Genomic DNA, 19668 nt, shown 5'->3' with positions numbered 1-19668 from the left:
TGTAAGCCAAATTGCATAATCGACAATGACGACCTTTACGCAAGCGGCATTGATTCAATAGGACTGATCATATTTTTAACCGTTTTGATTTGTAAATCGAGTGGAGTCGCAGGTGAACCCATTTGGAACGGAGAGTAAGTTGTTGTACATCATCATCATCACACTCAAAACGAAGCGAAAAAAGGTACAATCAAGATTGAATTGAGATATTTTTAATAGGAAAAACACAATAACGTACAAGTATTATCGACAGCTCAAAATTGGGTTTCGTGTAGAACAGACAACTGTCCTTCATCTTGAGATAGATGAGAGGAGTAGTCAAGATGGAATAAAGAGATACAAGGTCAAGAAGATTGGCGATAGAGGTTTGAGTATTGGGACTAATTGGTTCACGGAATTACCTTTGACCAATCAATTGTACGTATAAGCGCTACTTCCTTTTGGTTTTTGGAAAGGTTTTGATGAGTCATTGAATTTATGAACTATTTCCTGAGACGAGAAGAGAGGAAGGAATTTTCGCAGTTTCGGGCTGATCAACCTTTTCTCTTTTCTGTTCTCATCAAAGGTATTATCAAATCTTTCGATCGATATTCACGTTCTTCTACATGTTATTCGCACGTTTGATACTTTTGTTCAAGGGACAGTCCATTTCACAATTCGTTCACACCGATACATCGACTACGAAATTACGACATCGTATGTGAAAGATAAGGAATCAACTATTCTATTCTGTCTGCAAAAAGGGTGGAAGAGTACGTGTGTACGTGTATGACAGTATTTAAAGTTGCAAGTACTTTATATGAGGAGGTCAGTGCTCAGAAGGATTTTATCATTTCAAAAAGGAACGAGGGGATATGTCTATGTATAAATTGACATGATATGATATGATATGACGTATTCGGAACACAGGTTAACCGGTATCAACTCACGGTGACATCCGTGTGTATATCTTTCAATCTTATTTTTTTGGGATGTAACTCTCTGTGTGTTACCTTTTTCTCACACATATATACTTCTATATAAATAAGAAAGTACTCCCTTTGATTCATTACATCTTCTTATCATCTTCTTCTTTTCTTTCTCATTCCTTTGAAAAAAGAATCGTCTTTTCGTTGTAGCTTTACATAGCTTTCTTTCTTCTTAAATATAGTATAATCGTGTAAATCATTCAAAATGGAAGCTGATAGAGTATCTCACGATATTCGAAATGTCGCTGAGAGATTGATCTCACTTGACCCGTAAGTCACATTCGTATCGGGGATGGTACGACGAGGGGCAGGATGGGAACGTTCGAAAGAAAGCATACTTCCTCCTTTAAAAGATCAACATCCACCGTCTCTTCTCAAGTCCTCCCCTTCCCTCTCATCACTTCATTCTCTTATTTCCCACATATATCGATATATGCCTTGACTTCGCCTTTGCCCTCATGATTTTGACAGAAGCTGACGAGATCTTTACCTCTAGTGAGCAATATAACGATGCTCTCAATCAATACTTCGAAGTAAGTCAAATTCTTTTCCCACACCTCAATATACTCTTATCTTCCATTACATAAACTTACGTACTCGACCCTCTTCAGGATAACGTCAACTATATCTCTCGCGGTGTATCTCTTCGAGGTCTCAATGAATTCAAGAAATACTTGAACATCGGTTCAGCTATATCATTCGACAGTCATTTGGTCGGTCAACCGTACTACGACGCGAAGTAAGTCTAAGCCTCTTTGTGTCATCTGCTGTGCAATCCTGCCACAGGAAGAGAACCGTCTGATTGTGAGACTATTCTAAAACACGTGTGGGTGCTGATGATTGAGGTAACCTTCACAGTAAAAGGGTTGCCAGATTCGCTTTCTCAAGAACAATCTACTCCCCAACTGTCCCTCAATGGGTCCCCCTTGCTGAACCAATCAACAGATTCCTCGTCAGACAACACATTAGACCGGTCTTTGACACCGAATTGCACCTTGCTAAGAAAGGTCAAGAGACCGACGATGGTCCACGATATGTCATCAGTCAAGTTGGACCTACTGAAAGACGAGGTGCTACCTTGATTGAAAAGCTCCTGTAAGCTGAAGAGTCAAATATGACTTCTCCTTGCCACCAATTGATCCTTGCTCAACGCTGACGTGAGATTTTGACTACAGTCCATACCTCTTACTCCGACCCTTTATCACATTTGCTGTTCTTGCTTTCGCCAATATTCTTGGTTTCTTCCAAAGACACCCGGTCAACCAGGAGAACCCGGTCAAGATCACCCTCGCCGCTGTAGCTGAAAGCTGGGCTGGATGGAGAAATCAACCTATCGACCGTGAACATTATCCTCGGACCATCAAACAAGCTCAAGTCTTGAGCGAAAAGATTGGTCAAGTCGTTACTCAGTGGGTCTTAGTTGTCTACTCTGCTTTCACCATTGACGGGATGCTAAGCTTCTCTCCCTCTTTTTTCAATTCCAGAGCTCTCGATTTCACTCAACAGACCGCTCATAACGCTAACGAACGAGCTCGAGAACTTGGCCTTCCCGTTGATCAGACTCAACACTACATCGAGCTCGGTCTCAACGCTCCCGGTGCCGCCATAGTCACCGCTGGTACTGTCGCCGGTAACGTTGCGGCAACCGCTCTCCAAACTGCTGTGGTACTCGAACAATCCACTATCAACGCTGTCTCCACCCTTGCACTCAACGCAGTGGGTCTCGCTTCCGGTGCCGTTCATCTCGTCGAAGGTCAAGCCAAGGAATTGGGTGTTCCAGTCGACGAGTATCGCGAGTTGAACTACAAAAGAGCTCAAGAAGTTGGCGAATTGTTTGGTGTCGTCAAGGCCAAAGCTGAAGAACAAGGTCGCAAAGGTGAGGCCAACAGATCATAAGCAAGTACTGGAAGGAGCTTACTTTCTCCCTCATAGGTGCTCGAGCTGCTTTACAAGTCGGCGTCGTCGCTGAGCAGGGTGTTCGAGAAAGTGCTCAAGCTGCCGAACGATTGGCCGATCGAGGTATTGATAAGGTCCGACGAGGCGTTGAACATGGCGCCGATGCTACTCAAAGATACGCCCAAACTGTCAAAGACAACGCTCGCCCATCCGCCGATCATGCCAAAGACAAATTGGACGTGGTCATGCCAGATGAAGTCAGCAATGACGAGACTTACATCGCTCGAGTTTCAGCTGAAGGTATTGATCCCACTGCACCTCTAGCTCCTTCTTACGCTCAAATCGCTCACGATTAAGATTGAGTTGAGTTCTTTCGATTTGGACCGATTCTCTCCTTATTTACTTTCTTTCACATTTTCACCCTCATTGATGATTGGATCTTCCTTTCTTCGTCCCACTCAGATTTCCTCTTCAGTTCCGATATACATTGATTCTCACTTCGTATATGCAGCCCTCATCGGACTTCATTTTTCCATTAACTCTCACATATAAACGAACTTTCTTCATGCCTGTACATAGAGTATAACGACAAATTCATCGAGTCAAAAAGTAAAATCAAAAACACTTTGTAGTATAGTGAGATGAAGATACATGTATCGTGTGTAGTCATTACGAGTAACTATCGTAAGGCGCAATTCCGGTCAAATGATTAACCGGAATGTCCGGTCACATTTTACTCGATTGCATGATCCGGCCGAGTGCTGAACAGTGTGAAATTCGACACATGATCATTGCTTTCGAGGGAATATAATTCATGTTTGATATGCATGGGCTCAGAACTGATGTATATATATTCACACCATGGCAGGGAGCTTTTGTCATAGCACCAGTTTACATTGACCTCTTTTAGATCATACAAGCGCAGTATGATCCGACCTCGTCTTCGATATACTACTTGCTTCCGACCTCGTACGCTTTCATCCTGCGTGACTTTTACCACTTGTACCCCGCGACATCTTCCCAGGAAGTCTCACTGGCTAGATCAAAATGCTGTTCAACGACATCGCGTCAATGAAGTATCGATATCAAAACGATCATTCCAAACTACTCATCTTAGATCAACTGTCTCACCGTTCAAATTACATGATATAGGAGAAGGTATAACAGAGGTTGAAATCATAAGATGGTACGTTGAAGAAGGACAAGAAGTGGTAGAATTCGATCCTTTATGTGAAGTGCAAAGTGATAAAAGTGTGTAAGTGATTGCTCATTTTCTCTTGGATAGGATTTGGGTGGTTTCTTCGTGATTTGAGTGAAGAGAAACTATCTGATCAAAGTAATTGAGATGTTAAATCGTATCGCACGTTGATGCACCATTACTGCGGATGGATCTGATAGTGTACAAATTGGACAAAGTGTAGGAAAAACATAAGCTGATGATTTGATCTTTTTGAATCGTCCACAGAGTCGAACTCACTTCACATGCAAATGGATTAGTCAGAGGACTCCAATATTCAGCTGGAGAGACCGTTAAAGTCGGTCAAACGTTATGTGATATTCACACGAGCGAAGATGGAGATGGAGACTCGACGGACCCGTTGAAAATTGAAGAGATGGTTGTTTCTCCTCAAACCGACCTCGACTCTTCTCGAAGTCAAAGTACACGGGAAATCGCTGTGGAAGATAAAGGCATTGGTATCAACGAACCCGAACAAAAAGCTCTGGAGGAAAACAAAGTTCAGCATGTTGATCAAGCTGAACGACTGAATGAACAATTGGAAAAACTTCAAGATCAAGCGTTCACATCTTCATCCCCTTCACCGACTTCACGTGAACACCGTCTAGCGGAAGAAGAATCAAATGATCCAATTCAACTACAAGGTGAAGCGTCAATATTACCTTCACCACCTACATCTTTCGCTCAGACATACGAAGCAGTTCCACCTCGTAAAGAGAATATCGGCAATGGGATTGGGATTGGAATTGGAATTGGAAATGAGAACGAAAAGAAAGGGATCGTTAGAGCGTCACCTGCAATAAGAACTTTGGCATCTAAATTAGGTGTTGAATTGAACAGCGTAAAAGGGACAGGTGAAAATGGTAGAATAACAAAAGACGATGTTTTGGCCATATCCCAATCCCAATCCCAACCACAACCACATTTACAAAATAGTCAAAGTCGGTTAGATAGATATAGACAGGTCGGATCCGGACATGAACATGAGCATGACCAAAGAGATAAAGATAGAGATAGAGATAGAGACGATATACAACCATATACTAAAGTCAATCTCGGTAGAACTAGGAAAGCTATGTGGAAAGGATTATCTCCACAAGGATCAATTCCACATTTTGGGTGAGTGAAGCTCACACCATCATGGGAAGAAAACAGTTTATCATGTGATAAGCTAATGTATGTTTTCTAACATACTGGGATTCAGTTATTCACATACGATAGATTTAACTTTTTTATTGCCTTACATGAAAGTCAATTCTTCTTCTTCTTCCTCACTTTCATCGAATTCGAAAAGAAACAGTTATATAGCATCTGATATCCCTCAGCAACTAGTTCGGAACCCACTTGACGACAATACCTCATGGATTCCATCCAAACACAAGAACACTTTACTGAGTTTTTTCGTCAAAGGTTTAGTATTAGCATTGGAGGAACATCCAATTATGAGAAGTAGAGTTAAGGAAAATCAAGATGATGAAAATGAAAGGTGGTTGGAGGTGGCCAGGGATCCTATCATAGGAATAGCTGTTTCTGGTGAGTGTGATATTGGGGATTTGAAGTTAGATATTCATGAATTTGGTAATATTGCTGACTTACGATACATATTCCTCTCAGACCCAAAATACGGATTATTAACACCATCATTACCACCCCTCCATCCCTCTACTTCACTCTCAACGATATCCTCTCATTTAAGCGCACTTCGAAACTCACCTAGTAAACCTACTCCACCCGGAAATATAACTGTCTCAAGCATAGGTGGATTGGGAGAAGGCTTAGGTGCTATGCCAATCATACCTCCAGGAGGAGGAATAGCGATTTGTGCCATTGGAAGAGCAGCTTGGAGGATGGAATGGGATCACCAAGATGGAAATAAGGATTGTGGGAAATCAGTCTGGGAATTAAGTGAAGAACAAGTGGTCAAAGGTGGAATGACAGCTAGGTTGAAGGTCAATGTAGGGTGGAGCGGTGATCATAGGATCGTAAGTGAAGCTTTGCTTTCTTTCATCACGACATGTAAGGCGGTAGAACAACAAAGTAAAAAAACAAAACAAGCGAGATGTGCAAGATCTGGTCAGCTGATATCTCGTTCCAAAGCTCGAAGGTGCGGAATTGATCGCATTCACGGAAACTTGGAAGAAATACATCGAAGAACCGTGGAGATGGATTAATATCTCTTGAATAGACAAATACCTAAATATGGTAGATGAATCACAGGAGTCAAATTAGGAACAGACATATTTGATACACATACACGTACATCAAATCGCCCAGTCAAGGGAGACGCTTTCAATAAGTATGGGAGACAGCTAGAATCATTGTGTGGCTACATCCATCATCGAAAATTGGTATTTGAATTGTCATGAAAAGTTTTTGAACATTTTCACAATTACTCCAAATTTCAATTTCGTTACTTTCAGTTTTTATTCATGATTCAGCGATAATGTTACATAATTGCATGAAACCATTCTTCTTTCGACCCTATGGAAATAAAGCCCCTGCCCTTCAACAAACCTCTGATTCGACAGAACTTAGCCGGCACTTTCAATGATGTGATCACTTCGTTATCGTACATATATATCATCTCTGTTCATCTTGCTATGTGAATTGAGTTTTCCAAGTTGTGTTTTGGTAACTTGGTTGTCGTAGAAATACCTCTCCTGCTTACTTGGGTATCTCTCCTCTCACGTCACAGAGTGACCTTTGCTGGCTCTCTCTTATCCAATCCTCGCCCCTATCTTGACGTTCCCCACCCCTTGCTTACAAATGGGTAAATCTAATTACCATGACACTCAAATTGTCCGTAGAATAGTTGGACATTGCGTGATCGAGTAGATATTTTGAAGCGTCTTGAGGATCTGTAATTGTTCTGATGAGGTCTACAGCTTCTTGATCTTCACATACGTCCCAGAGCTGTATGAACGATATATGTTAGCATATCTGGATGCACGGATGTAATCGAGAGGGATGGTGTTTTGAAAGAGTAGCGGATGGATTACTTACACCGTCACATGCAACGATCAGGAACTCATCTTGATCATCCAGAGCTGTTTCTGTCGTATAAGGTGAACCCACAACAAACTCTTTCATTGATGCATCGCCCAGTGATCTGGTGACAGCGAGAACACCTATGTTGGAAAACGAAATTAGCTGCTAGTCTACCTTAATTGACATCAGATCGAGATCCTTTTCACTTACCGTTCACTCGATTGTTCATTACGAAACCACCAGCATCGGTAATTCTCTTTGCCTCTTGAGCGTCGGAACCTTTATGATCATATGTTAATCTAACGGCTTTACCACCTCGACTAAGGGGATCCCATGAAAATCAGCTCTTGTCACCTCTTGTTATGTCGCCAGGAATACTTACCAAATGACAGCTCGTGCGTCACCGACATTGGCGGTATAAAGTACTCTTCTAACATTTCCTTCAGAAGCAGGATCTATAGCTTCTACTTTAGATCCATCAACTGTCTTGATCATATCATCATCATCTTCTTCATCAATCGCATTGTCATCTTCTTTGTTGTTTGATGAGGAAGATCCAGTTAAAGACTTGACGAAATCTCTTATCTTCTTAGAAGACATCTTACGACGTAGTCCTTCACCATTTCCATTTGGATTTGATACAGCACCAGCTCCACCTGTTGCACCTGAAGTACCACCTCCCATGGAGTCTCTTCTCGATCCAGGATGTAATGAGGTTTGAGCTTCTAACTCTTCTTCACCTTTACCTTCCATCAGTCCTCTAGGTTGCAACGAAGAGTTGATGAATCCTCCTTTATTAGAGTCATCGACTTTTTCAAGTCTCAAGAAAGCTGTAACGGCTGTGCACCCAGAGGACGTTTTGCCAGTTTGAGCGAGATGAGAGAGTCTAGAATCAACAACGTGGAATGTTTTGTTCATGAGATCAGGAATAGGTTGTTCCGGCTTGGTGAGAATAGCATCGAGAAGATACTACAGAAATTGGAGAGAAATGAGCATTCTTCTGTTATCTGGAACGAGATCCCACTTACTTCGTGAAAGTTTTGTCCACACCATTCAGCGGAATGTTTTCCAGCGTGACCACTTTAGCCCATCAGTCAGTCACCAACGTCTCCAATGGACTGTATGCGATAACGTCAACTCACTCGAAGACAGCAAAGTAACCTTGTCCCTTGACACCGGCGAAGTCATAAACAAAACTGTGAGCATCCTCCATGGTTCTTCGGCATCTCTTATTCTTATCTTCGCTAACGCCAACTCTAAAGGTGACTTTACTACCTGGAAGTTGAGCGGCAACTTTTGCTGGGGAGGGGGCGGAAGCTGGATGTCGGTTGAGTACCTTTTTGAACGACAGCATAGTCAATAATAAGATCGAGGCAGAAGAAGATAATGGAAAATACGGTGCAAGAGAGTCGAGAGATTGGAGACGATGTGATTGGTACTTACACCGAAAGTTTCTTCTCCATCTGCGACACTTATGGTCTTACTTCTTGCATTTGGACCATCACTCAAACCACCTGGACGACGAGGCATCTCTGGTGAGTTTGAAGGTGATTCGTAATCGGACATTGAAATGGGTGTTGTCGTTTGTTGAGGTGATTGGACGGCACTGCGTGGCATGACGATGCGGTATAAATCAAAATGTTTCAAGACGATGTTGAGTAAAAGGAGGGAGATTATTATGGTGATGATGTTATTTATTGTGTAGTGACGGTGAGAGCGAAGATGATGGTGTGTCACAGCGTGTTGTTGATGGGTAAGAAATCAGGGACGACGAGGAACGAACAAAGCGTATCATCAACATCATCGTTTCATCCATTTTTGGTATATGTGTAGTATCACTTACATTCCTCCTTGGCCCATGGCTGCTGAATTGGCTATTGATTGAAGCATAAAATCAGAGACTCTTCTATTCCATTTCCTATTTCGTATAGTCACTGATGCTGATGACATATGTCATATGATGATTGAGTGATTATGGTTACAACAGGGGATATTTGTACAATCGGACAGTAATGAATAGAGGATAGGCCCAATGAGAATGGTATTCAGATTCGCCGGTGACAAAACAAATACAGAAAGGAAGAGAGTAAAACTGAAAAAGTGAAAAAAAAAGCAGAGGAAAAGTGAATCACGTACAATCATTTTTGGAGACGAGGTCATTCAATTTAGGATGATCTGGATGAGCCTTTGATAATGAGCTCTGCGAGTCAGCGCTACTCCCTGACATATTGTGGTGGTGTTCAATGAGTTCTGTTATAGGTGAGAGTGGAGGTGGTATGAGATCTGGACTAGATCCGATTATGCAGGTGTATTGCCCGTTGTATGAGGATGAGCTAAGCAGTTTATTTGAGTTGATTGAATTTGGAAGCACGGGGGAAGTGAAAAGGTTCGGTGTGGTGTGATGTGGTTCTACAAGATGCAGATCACCTTCGGTCTTCTCGGTGTAGGGTTTAATGAGTGGTTGACGAGGGTTGGGATTTGGAATTTGGGGGAATTTACTTCCGGTTGCGCTGAGTGGAGTGATGGGGTGGATGTTGTTACGCTGGTCGGGTGTGATTGTTGCAACAAAGAGCTGTTATATGAGAAGATGCTTGGAATGTTGTGGGGGAGTGAGTCACAGTGGGCTTTTGTGTTGATCACTACTTGCTTGTATGAATGGAATGAAAATGACGAATCACTTGTTTAATAGTCGATCAACTTTGTATATAAAGAAATAACCTATTAAATATATGTATACGAGCAATCATTTATTGAGTGTTTATTTTAGCGCGTCATTGATCAATCAACTCTTTCATCTCGCTAATGCCGTAAAATTGATTATTTAGTGCTAAAAACAAAATTCACCGCTTTTGAACTCGAGGTTTGATATCATTATCATCATCAGATTTCCGAGTTAATCACACGTCATGCTCACCGCTAACACAGGTGTTTTAATAACCGGGTCCAGTCGTCACTTCTAAAGCCGAATGAGAAATGCAAACTCAACATTCACCCGGTTAAAACCCAAAAAAAAACATAAAACAGAGAGAGGAAAAGAGAATAATGTCGTCAAACCCCACCTTCATCATTGGAACATCCACTGCATTGATACCAATTGCTTGTGTTGATAATATACCTGCATCTCTTCTTTTCCTCTCTCCTTACACCTTTCCCCACCCTCCCACCAACTCTAATTAGCAGGCCAAACCTACACGATGTCAGACGAATCATCAGAATTAGAAGCATCTTCATCTAAACAAACTGTTGATCCTATAAAATCATTCTTATCGGGTGGTTTCGGTGGTATATCATGTGTATTAGTCGGACACCCATTCGATTTGACCAAAACCAGATTACAAACTGCTTCACCGGGTACTTATACTGGTGCGATTGATGTCGTTAGGAAGACTATCGCTCAAGATGGTATAAAAGGGTAAGTGAAATACTACTTCTCTGTAGGATCTCCAGAACTTGTTCTGGATTGTGCTGATAGTGTTTTATTATGTGATCAACGATAATAGAATGTATAGAGGTATTACACCGCCCATTCTAGGTGTTACACCTATATTCGCAATTTCGTTCTGGGTACGTATAGCTCTTTCGTTCAGTCCCATATTGAGCTAATCGAGGCTCTCTACCAATGCGGTTTAGGGTTACGATGTCGGCAAACGACTGGTATACTCCATGACACCGGATAGGACTTCGCCACATTTGTCCATAGCAGAACTTGCTTTTGCGGGTGCTTTCAGTGCTGTACCTGCTACATTGGTAGCTGCTCCTGCTGAGAGAGTAAAAGTCCTATTACAAGTGAGTAGATTCAATTCGATACCGATGAGGAAAAGGAGGGAACGTATCACGTATCCATCCCCCTTACCTTTAGCTATGCCCTATAAAGACTGTCCGAATTATGTGATAGTCACCCATCCCTCCCATCTGCCCCTGCTCCTGATTATGTCTCGAGCCGCAGAGATAGCTTGATATATGCACCAGGAAAAGCTGACATGTACTTGACGATATCAGGTACAAGGTCAAGGTGGTTCATCACTTTATAACGGCCCCGTAGATGTCGTTAAGAAATTATACGCTGAAGGTGGATTAAGAAGTTTATTCAGAGGTACAGTAGCTACTTTAGCTAGAGATGGTCCAGGAAGTGCCGTGTGAGTATATTGTCATGCTTTCATCGTCTCGTTTTTCTTTTACTTGTCATTATCTTTTTGGACACGAACATGATAGGGACGTACAGCTGATCGAGGTAATCCTGCTTGATTCTTTCCTTCAGTTATTTTGCAACTTATGAATTACTCAAGAGACAACTCTCAGGTACTCCTCAAACTTTACCTAATGGTGAAAAAGCTCCTGCACCTCCATTGAGTTTACCTGCTATCATGGCTGCGGGTGGTACTGCAGGTGTAGCAATGTGGAGTTTAGCTATCCCACCTGATGTGAGTGGTTGTCACTCGAAAATTGCCCTGGAAAGCATCCAGCCTTCTTTCCACAATGCTCTACGCCGACATACACTGACCATCGATGGCATGATGATAGACCATCAAATCCCGTCTTCAATCAGCACCTCATGGAACATATACTGGATTCATGGATTGTGCTAGAAAACTCATTGCTGCAGATGGTGTGACTGCTTTGTGGAAAGGTTTCGCTCCTGCAATGGCAAGAGCATTCCCTGCTAACGTGAGTGAACATCTCACTCGCTGAACATCAAACACCCTTGTGTGCAGTGTGCTGATGTCTGGAAATTTAGGCCGCTACTTTTGTCGGTGTCGAATTGTCTCTTAAAGTAATGGAAACAATGTGGTAAAAATCCTACAATCACAAGAGGGACTCATCTCGAGGAGGCATCATAAGAGACAACTGAAAGCAGAAGGCAGAAGGGCACAAAAATGCATTTTGTGTACCCAATTGATTGCCTTTCGAGCTGCATTCGACCTTACATATATGTACATGAATTCTGATCGAAATTTCAAAATCTATTCTGCGAGTTATATACATATCATACCAAAATCTACCATTATATCTTCATTCTGCCTTGTTCTCTCATTCTCACTCTTAGGCTTCCGAGTACAGACAATCTCGTTGATCCCACTTCCTTGATTTCCTAACAAATTCTTCTACATCCTATTCTACTTCAACCTGGTGAGAACTCTCAAATCCTTTTCGAACGGCTTTTTCCGAGTATAATTGGTTAATGTGATCACACTTTCGACTTGGGAGTTTCCGTTACCCATTTCGGACCTTTCTTTCCTCCCACTGATACTCTCTTTTTCTTCTTTTCCCCAGGAGTAGGAGTGGAGATGCTTGTGTCTTGTACTGGTACCGGTGGATGAATAGGAACAGGAGCAGGGACTGAAGCTGAAGCTGAAGCTGAAGCTGGAGCTGGAGAAGACGGCGGTAAATTCGATAGTCTCTTCTTCTTCTTATTTGACTTGTCTACCGGCGTGGACGTACTTGGTGGAGGTAGCACAGGAGCTGGAGCAGGGGCTGAAATCGGTTCCTCGTGACCTTCTGATGACGAAGATGATGACGATGAAGACGTGGACGAGGATGAGGAGGAAGACTCTGCTGATTCGGAGGAAGAACCGTCCGAGGAGGGTGATGAAGATGCTGAGGCCTCCGCACGTGAACCGGAAGAAGATGATGAATCCGATGAGAGGCTGAGGTTCGAAGGCGCAATGGGGACTGGAACAGGTTCAGGTTGTTGTATTTCAACTTTTGGCTTAGCTCTTGATTTTCTTATTCTTTTAGGCTTCGCATCTGGTTTTAGTTTTGAATTGACCTCTTGCTGCATTTCAGTATTTCCGTTGATTTGAGTCTTTTGACTTGGTCCTACAATACCAGACAACGAGATATCATTGATGCTGATGGGTTCAGAAAACGAATCATCACCTTGACCTAACCAAAAAGCAGCTGAATTGCCCGTATCTTGAATGTTTATCGCTTGTTCGGGTACTCTGATATTCCGTTCTGATATATAGATTCTTTTTATTTCTGGATCTTCATTTTCCCCCTTCCCTTTCCCTTTTCCGTTCCCTTTACTTTTGACGTTGCCTTCACTTTTACGCTTTGCTTTTTTGCTGGTCCCATTTATAGTGGAAGTGGAAGTAGAAGGTGGTTCTAACCAAATGACAGCTAATGGATGCGAGAATTTTCGTCTACCATTTCCATTTCCATCTCCATTTTCACGTGAAATACCATTGAGACTCTCTTGATTCGAATTTCCATCATGAGTTTCCAATTTCCTTTTCTTATTCTTACTTAATGATTGATCTGAAAAAGGAGAAAAGGACGATGATGATGAAGGATTGAGTAAATGATATTGAATTATTGCTTCTTCGCTTAATATCGGTGTTGAATCCGGTTGTGATTCTGGCTTCAACTTTGTCAAAGCTGGTTTTGGTTTTGGCTTCGAAGTGGATTTTGGCGTTGTCGCTGTCTTTGTATTCGACTCTTCTTTTGGACCCAAAGTTGACGCTGGAGCTGATGTTGAGGTTAGTTCTGTTTTTGGTGTTTCTGATTTTGGCTTTGAGGTTGTTTTCGTTGTTGACTTTGGCGTAGACTTTGTTTTCGTTGTTGTCTTTCGTTTCGGAGTCACCTCTGAAGTGGATGGTGCATCTTGAGGTAGAGGTAAAGCTGATAAAGCTGAATTGAGAGTTGATTCATCGATTGTAGGATTGGGTGATTCTGTTGCTGTTGATGATGGATCAACTTGTTTTGATTTTGATGATGACTTTGGTTTCGCTTTCGTTTTCGCTTTTATCTTTGATTCTGTTTCTGTTTTTGCCTTGGCCATGATTACGAGCTAAGTGTGATACGAAGTGTATTGATGTTTGACAAGTGTTCAGTCCGTCTAGATTCCTGAGATATATCCTTGTGGACTATGTATGGTTTAGTGACCTTTATGTTTTCTGTATGTTGCTCAATCAACACGCATTGTTTTTCTTTCGAACCAAAACAGAGGAATCAACCCAAAACATTGAACATTGCAGCGGAACTGCCCACCGATGGGAGGTGTGTGGCGGTAACTTATATTACAAAATTCATTACGAAAACAATCCTAATCATTTCTAATCCCATTTGCCAATCTAGGCACTGATGATACGTCATTTTACTGATATGTGACGAAAGATGTTTTGGGAAAGGTGAAAGGTATGTGCAGTCAGCAAAACATGCTGTGTAACCTCACACCAAGCAACGTCATAAGCAGAAGAACATTCTCATTGACATATACATATATATTAATAAAGAGCAGGTATCATATCATGACAACACCTGATACTCCTCAGAGAGTAACGAGATCAATGTCACATCAACCACCACCTACTGCTGCTGCAGGTAGCACAGGTACAGCTACCACACCTGGACCACCTATCCAAGATAGATCATCATCACTACTCACAAAGATGGAAGATACCAATCCATATAAAGTAGATTTCGTCATCCCCTTCTCGATCGCAATAGACAAGAATCAGGATAGACTTCAAGCTCAAAATGAGATTCAAGAAGGATACCAATACTTACTCAGAGCTTTGGAAGGTGAAGGCGGATTGAAAATAGGTACTAAACCTGGAAAAAAATCTCTGAAAGGTAAAGAAGAAGTCTGGATATTCGTTTCTGCTACAGATGAAAAGATTGAAGAACTCGTTGAGAAAGAAAAGTAAGCGTTGATCCACACTACTATTGCCATCACTTCTATCTCGGTCACGGAGACGAAAATCTCGAGATTTGAGATTCGTTAGATGGAGCCTGAGCTGAAATCCGCAATGCTTCTTCTCTCGTAGACTACTTGATCAATCTCATAATCTACCACCGCATTCCCATCCGTCACCACCATCACCTTCGACACGTATCAGGTTGATATACAACCTTTTGACTTCGCCCGGAATTCAGGATGGTTTAGGTATAACCCCCAACCAAGGTAAATGGGGACGAGTCAAATCTATAATGGCTCTACACGATGATATAGCAGATAAAGAATGGGTTGAAAAATGGACTACAGGTGGTGATTGGAGAATCGGTCTATTAAAGAGTTTAGATGGTATTGAAGGTGATGGATTAAGTCATCATGTATGCTTCTTCTTTTTCTTCTCCTTTTTCTTAATTGTCGACGTGATGTATTCCAGAAAGCTGATATTCTCTCTATCGATGAAAATGTAGCAACCTCCTCCAGTCCATCTTTACTTCAATTTCCTTACAACCTATACTCTCTCGTTACTTCCTTTATCCCTGGTATCAGTATCATTTTACTTATTGACACCGTCAGATTCGTATCCACCTTTATACGCTTTCTTACTGTCCATCTACGCAACGACTTTTGTCGCCTTTTGGAGAATCAAAGAACGTAAACTTGCTGTCAGATGGGGAACAAGAGGTTGTGAATCTGTTGCAGTCGGGAAATTAAGACCTGAATACGTAGCCAATATGGGATTAGACACCGATAACGCTGCTCAACAACAAAATGGTGATAACGCCGTTGATGTCGTTCAAGCTGGAAACGATTTGAAAAGAGATATAAAAATAGCTCTTTCAGTTCCTGTAATCATTGCTTGTGGTATCGGTTTGGGTATCGTCCTCCTAGGTATCTTCATGTTGGAAGCGTTCGTTGGTCAAGCTTATGAAGGGTTTGGAAAAGAAGTCGTTGTAAGTTAGGTGTTACCTACCACTGCTGCCACAGAAAAAGCTGATAGATCTCATGTGTTTGTGTAAAGCCCCTTCTTCCTACTGCTTTATTCGCTATTGTCGTTCCTCAAATAGTGACTGCATATGGAAACTTGGCCAAATCAATGGTAAAATGGGAAGATCATCCTACACCCGTTGGAGCTGAAAAGAGCTTGACAGCGAAGACCTTGTGAGTATCACATATTACTTATTGCGTGTACCAGCTGATTCACTCTATTTTAGCGCAATGAACGGTATCGTAGCTTACCTCGGTTTATTCCTTTCTGCGTGAGCTAACCATCTTCCGCCAATCCAAAAGGGAAGTTCAGCTTACGACCTTTGCACTCATTGGCAGATACGTATACGTACCCTTCGGAAGCTTCATCATGGCTCATGTACAACATCGACTCACAAAACAGAGCACAATTTCAGTCGCAGACACACCCGAGAAAGCCGGTCTCGGCCCAAGGACAAGCGGTAAAGAACAGAAAAGTATCAAAGCTGGACGACTCAAGGGACAACTCTTCGCTTGTACGTTACACTTCATATCCCTTTGGTCTTAAGAAGCTTACAAGCTGACAATCATGTATAGATACCGTAACTAATCAAGGTATGCCTGTCTTACTTGATCAACGCTCTGTACACGAGGGAACACTGATCATCCTTTACCACAGTAATCAATGCCTTCCTCGAGCTCGGACTTCCCTATATTATGCGATTCGTCGATGATTGGCGAGCAGGTAGAACCACCATCAAAGAAACCATCCATTCTAGAGGTCAAGACACCTCTGAAAAGGTTCCTCGAAACGATGAAGAGGTAGAGAAAAAATTCCTTGATAAGGTAGAAAGGGAACTTGCTTTACCTGAGTACTCTTTGTTTAGTAAGTGATCCATTCAGCTGTTCAAAACTGTGTATGTGCTTGCAATTCAAGCTGATCGATGTCGGTGATTTTAGCTGACTACGCGGAAATGGTGACTCAATTTGGATATGTAACCATCTGGTCGATAGTTTGGCCACTAGCACCCCTTTTCGCCCTAATCAATAACTATATCGAACTGAGGACTGATGCATTGAAACTTTGTAAACATGTCAGAAGACCTGTCGGCGATAGAGTTGAAACCATTGGATCTTGGTTAGAGACTTTGGTGAGTCATGACTCTCGGGTCAATGATCCATGAGTTTCACCCAACGAAATGAGGCAGTAGCTCATCTGCTCTCTTACCTCATTTGCGTAGGGTATCATCTCATGGATAGGCGCAATCACCAGCTCCACACTCGTCTATCTGTTCCGACCCTATTTGCCAGATCAAACTCCTAACCCCAATGTCCCTCCTACACCTGGATCACCTTCACTCGCGTTTATCGTTGAGCATTATCACTCGTCTCCAACCCTTCAAACCCTTCTTCCAACTTTGATCCCCCTCGGACTAGTCGCCCTAGCAGCGAGTCATGGTTATATCATCTTAAGATGGGTAATCCACGGTCTTGCAGAAAGGTTACTTTGGCGAGGAAGTGTAGAAGAGATTGAAGTTCAGAAGCTGGCCGCATCAGTCAATAAACAGAAACAACTGAAGAAGGTAGAGAAGAATCAGAAGAGAATTTGGGAGAGAGATGACTGGAAAGAAGAGAATGGATTTTGGAACGGTGGGGAACAAGGTGGAAGAGAGATTGGTAGAGCATTAAAGGCTGAGTGAGAATGATGGGCATGGAAAAAGGTTCAGAGCGTTAAGCGAAGGATAGAAGAAGAATTCAACAGAAGAGAAACATCGAAAGAGCGTAATAGCAGCAGTCCGATGTATGCGGAAGAGTAATGAATCAATCCATACACGAAGAAGTAATGCAACAATATACGATCATCAGTTGGGCTGGCATAGTTTTCTACACCTATTGTGTACTACCATTTTCTCGTTTCACTTCTTGACTGACTTTCACTTCTTAATCTCTGACCCAACTGAACCAATCTATCTGGTCTGCCGAAGGCCGGGGAAGAAGACCGACTGTTCGAATCATTATCGACCATTGAACCTCTTCTTGAATTGGGTGCAGAACCTCCGATTGAACCTGATTTGATCTTGATTCCACCTCCATTTCTAGATGGACTGTCAGCACGTTGAAGAGAAGAGGAAGGAGGATAAACTTGACTTGTTCTTCTACGTCTTTCATTTCCAGATAGAGAATTGTCGCCCATCCAACCTTTACCCAGTGGAGCTACTTCAGGTAAAGCCATGGGTTGAGGTAATGCTGCGGATTCCCTTTTAACGAAAACGGGTGGTAGTGGACCCGGTCTAGCAGGTAACGAAGATGGTAAAGGTAATGTTAAACTTTGTTTTGGTAAAGGTAAAGGTAAAGAAGGTGGTGGCTGATTGTTACAATCTAGTGAATCTTCTCTATCGATTTTTGATGATGTAATTGGTTTTCCCTTTTGTTGTTCTCCATTTGAATTGGGTAATGGGAATGGAGGAGCAAAAGGATTCAACTTATTACCTCCTCCTGCGCCCTCGTTGAGTGTACTTGAGCGCGAAAGGGGAATCGGCAGTGAAGGTGGAGATGAATGAGATGATGAAGTGATGGATGAAACACTGTTTGATCGTGATACTTCCTTGTTCCCAGATACATCATCAAGAGTCGATGATAGATCTACTCGTGGTCCCAGTCTCATAGTCAAAGAAGATAAACGAGATCCAGGAGAAGAGTTCACTGAAGAAGGGAAATTGTTTTCGTGTTCTTGAAGTCGGGGAGGAGGTGACGGGAATGGTGAGGATAATTTACGATGTAATGGACCTGAACCAATTTTCATAGTCATAGTCATATTCATATTCACATTCGTGTTTATTCCTGAACCTGATGCAGTAGATATAGGTATAGGTATTGGTATTGGAATAGGCTTGACTACTAATTCTGATTCGTTGATTTTTTCATTGGATGAAGAGGGAGTCCCGAGTGGTGTAGGAGATGTTTTGATCTCTCCAATCAATTCAGAGGGTGTCTCTTGATTGGCAACCGCAAAGGGGTTATTGAAATCAAGTAAGACTGGTAATTCGGGAATTGATCTAGATATAGATCTTGATATAGATCCAGATCTAATACCAAGCTGTGAATCAGAGAAAGGTTGTGAATCGAAAGATGTATTATCCCTCGTTGATATATCGCAAGGATGTCGGATCCCACCATACTCATCGGAATTAGGGGGAATAGGCAAGTCTTTCGAAATCGGTTCACCATCCAGTATGAAATAATCACTATGCAAAATGAAAGAAGAAGAAGAAGGGGTGATTGGACATCTTAAAATAGGAGTGAAAGATGATAACCTCCTTGGTTGAGGAGCGATATTGTTCGAAGGACCAGTAGCTAGGGATAACAATACTGATCGAGGATAGACCGTGGAGTTGGACCTGCATTTAGCACTACTCGTAAAAGGTATTTATGTCAGTCAACGAGCTTCACTTCTCGATTGATTTTAGCTTTAACGAAAACGGTAACATTGGAAACAGGAATAGGGTAAAGCAATAAGAAGCGAGAAACCCGTGATGAAGTCGAGGACAATGAACTTACTCGCTAAGATGTGGTGTAGCTTGTTCGAAAGAGATGGAAATGGGAGAGATCATCATACTGTATTGTCAAAGTGTTGATACAGCGTACTAGTAGGAATGTTATCCAAAAGCTATCGAAGCGAATTGACTGGACTTTTGAAGGAAATGATCGCAAATAAAGTCAATCGATAAAATCAATCCTATTTCACTTATATATGTATATATACCTTCTTCTTCATCATATATTTAGAATATCTATCCCAGATTTTCCTTGAATGATACTCTGAAACTCCTTGCAATGTGATAATCTAGTGAATGGAAATACACTTTATAGCTCCTTTTCCCCCTTTGTTTTCGACGTGAAGGGGTACATCAATCAATTCTCTTCACAAAGGACGGCCT

At 42.0% G+C, this 19668-nt stretch overlaps 7 protein-coding genes across 7 annotated transcripts; 4 read left to right on the top strand and 3 right to left on the bottom strand.

The window, feature by feature from the left end:
• Positions 1-1173: 1173 nt before the first annotated feature.
• On the top strand, positions 1174-3220 carry IL334_000130 (uncharacterized protein; the record flags this gene model as incomplete). The annotated part of the gene is made up of 7 exons (XM_062931916.1): positions 1174-1238; positions 1465-1501; positions 1580-1707; positions 1827-2063; positions 2144-2377; positions 2453-2844; positions 2901-3220. The coding sequence occupies 7 exons, from the start codon at positions 1174-1176 to the stop codon at positions 3218-3220; spliced, it is 1413 nt and encodes a 470-aa protein (XP_062787967.1).
• A 570-nt stretch (positions 3221-3790) lies between these two features.
• On the top strand, positions 3791-6282 carry IL334_000129 (uncharacterized protein; the record flags this gene model as incomplete). Its single annotated transcript, XM_062931915.1, has 5 exons — positions 3791-4119; positions 4330-5220; positions 5306-5634; positions 5716-6083; positions 6199-6282. 5 exons carry the CDS (start codon positions 3791-3793, stop codon positions 6280-6282), a joined length of 2001 nt encoding a protein of 666 aa, XP_062787966.1.
• A 579-nt stretch (positions 6283-6861) lies between these two features.
• IL334_000128 (uncharacterized protein) lies at positions 6862-9316 on the bottom strand (the record flags this gene model as incomplete). Its single annotated transcript, XM_062931914.1, has 9 exons — positions 6862-7014; positions 7105-7229; positions 7300-7409; positions 7472-8058; positions 8118-8169; positions 8232-8425; positions 8533-8695; positions 8933-9029; positions 9226-9316. The coding sequence occupies 9 exons, from the start codon at positions 9314-9316 to the stop codon at positions 6862-6864; spliced, it is 1572 nt and encodes a 523-aa protein (XP_062787965.1).
• Positions 9317-10283: 967 nt separating this feature from the next.
• On the top strand, positions 10284-11881 carry IL334_000127 (uncharacterized protein; the record flags this gene model as incomplete). Its single annotated transcript, XM_062931913.1, has 7 exons — positions 10284-10501; positions 10590-10653; positions 10720-10875; positions 11089-11225; positions 11348-11510; positions 11611-11754; positions 11825-11881. The coding sequence occupies 7 exons, from the start codon at positions 10284-10286 to the stop codon at positions 11879-11881; spliced, it is 939 nt and encodes a 312-aa protein (XP_062787964.1).
• Positions 11882-12274: 393 nt separating this feature from the next.
• Positions 12275-13870, bottom strand: IL334_000126 (uncharacterized protein; the record flags this gene model as incomplete). Its single annotated transcript, XM_062931912.1, has 1 exon — positions 12275-13870. One exon carries the CDS (start codon positions 13868-13870, stop codon positions 12275-12277), a length of 1596 nt encoding a protein of 531 aa, XP_062787963.1.
• Positions 13871-14339: 469 nt separating this feature from the next.
• IL334_000125 (uncharacterized protein) lies at positions 14340-17430 on the top strand (the record flags this gene model as incomplete). Its single annotated transcript, XM_062931911.1, has 10 exons — positions 14340-14734; positions 14859-15144; positions 15235-15717; positions 15786-15925; positions 15979-16023; positions 16091-16266; positions 16328-16345; positions 16410-16616; positions 16691-16881; positions 16972-17430. 10 exons carry the CDS (start codon positions 14340-14342, stop codon positions 17428-17430), a joined length of 2400 nt encoding a protein of 799 aa, XP_062787962.1.
• Positions 17431-17630: 200 nt separating this feature from the next.
• IL334_000124 (uncharacterized protein) lies at positions 17631-19344 on the bottom strand (the record flags this gene model as incomplete). The annotated part of the gene is made up of 2 exons (XM_062931910.1): positions 17631-19140; positions 19289-19344. 2 exons carry the CDS (start codon positions 19342-19344, stop codon positions 17631-17633), a joined length of 1566 nt encoding a protein of 521 aa, XP_062787961.1.
• Positions 19345-19668: the final 324 nt, after the last annotated feature.

This window comes from Kwoniella shivajii, chromosome 1, assembly GCF_035658355.1.
Source record: "Kwoniella shivajii chromosome 1, complete sequence".
In the NCBI taxonomy this organism is placed as follows: domain Eukaryota; kingdom Fungi; phylum Basidiomycota; class Tremellomycetes; order Tremellales; family Cryptococcaceae; genus Kwoniella; species Kwoniella shivajii.
This window is presented reverse-complemented; position numbering and strand designations above follow the sequence as displayed.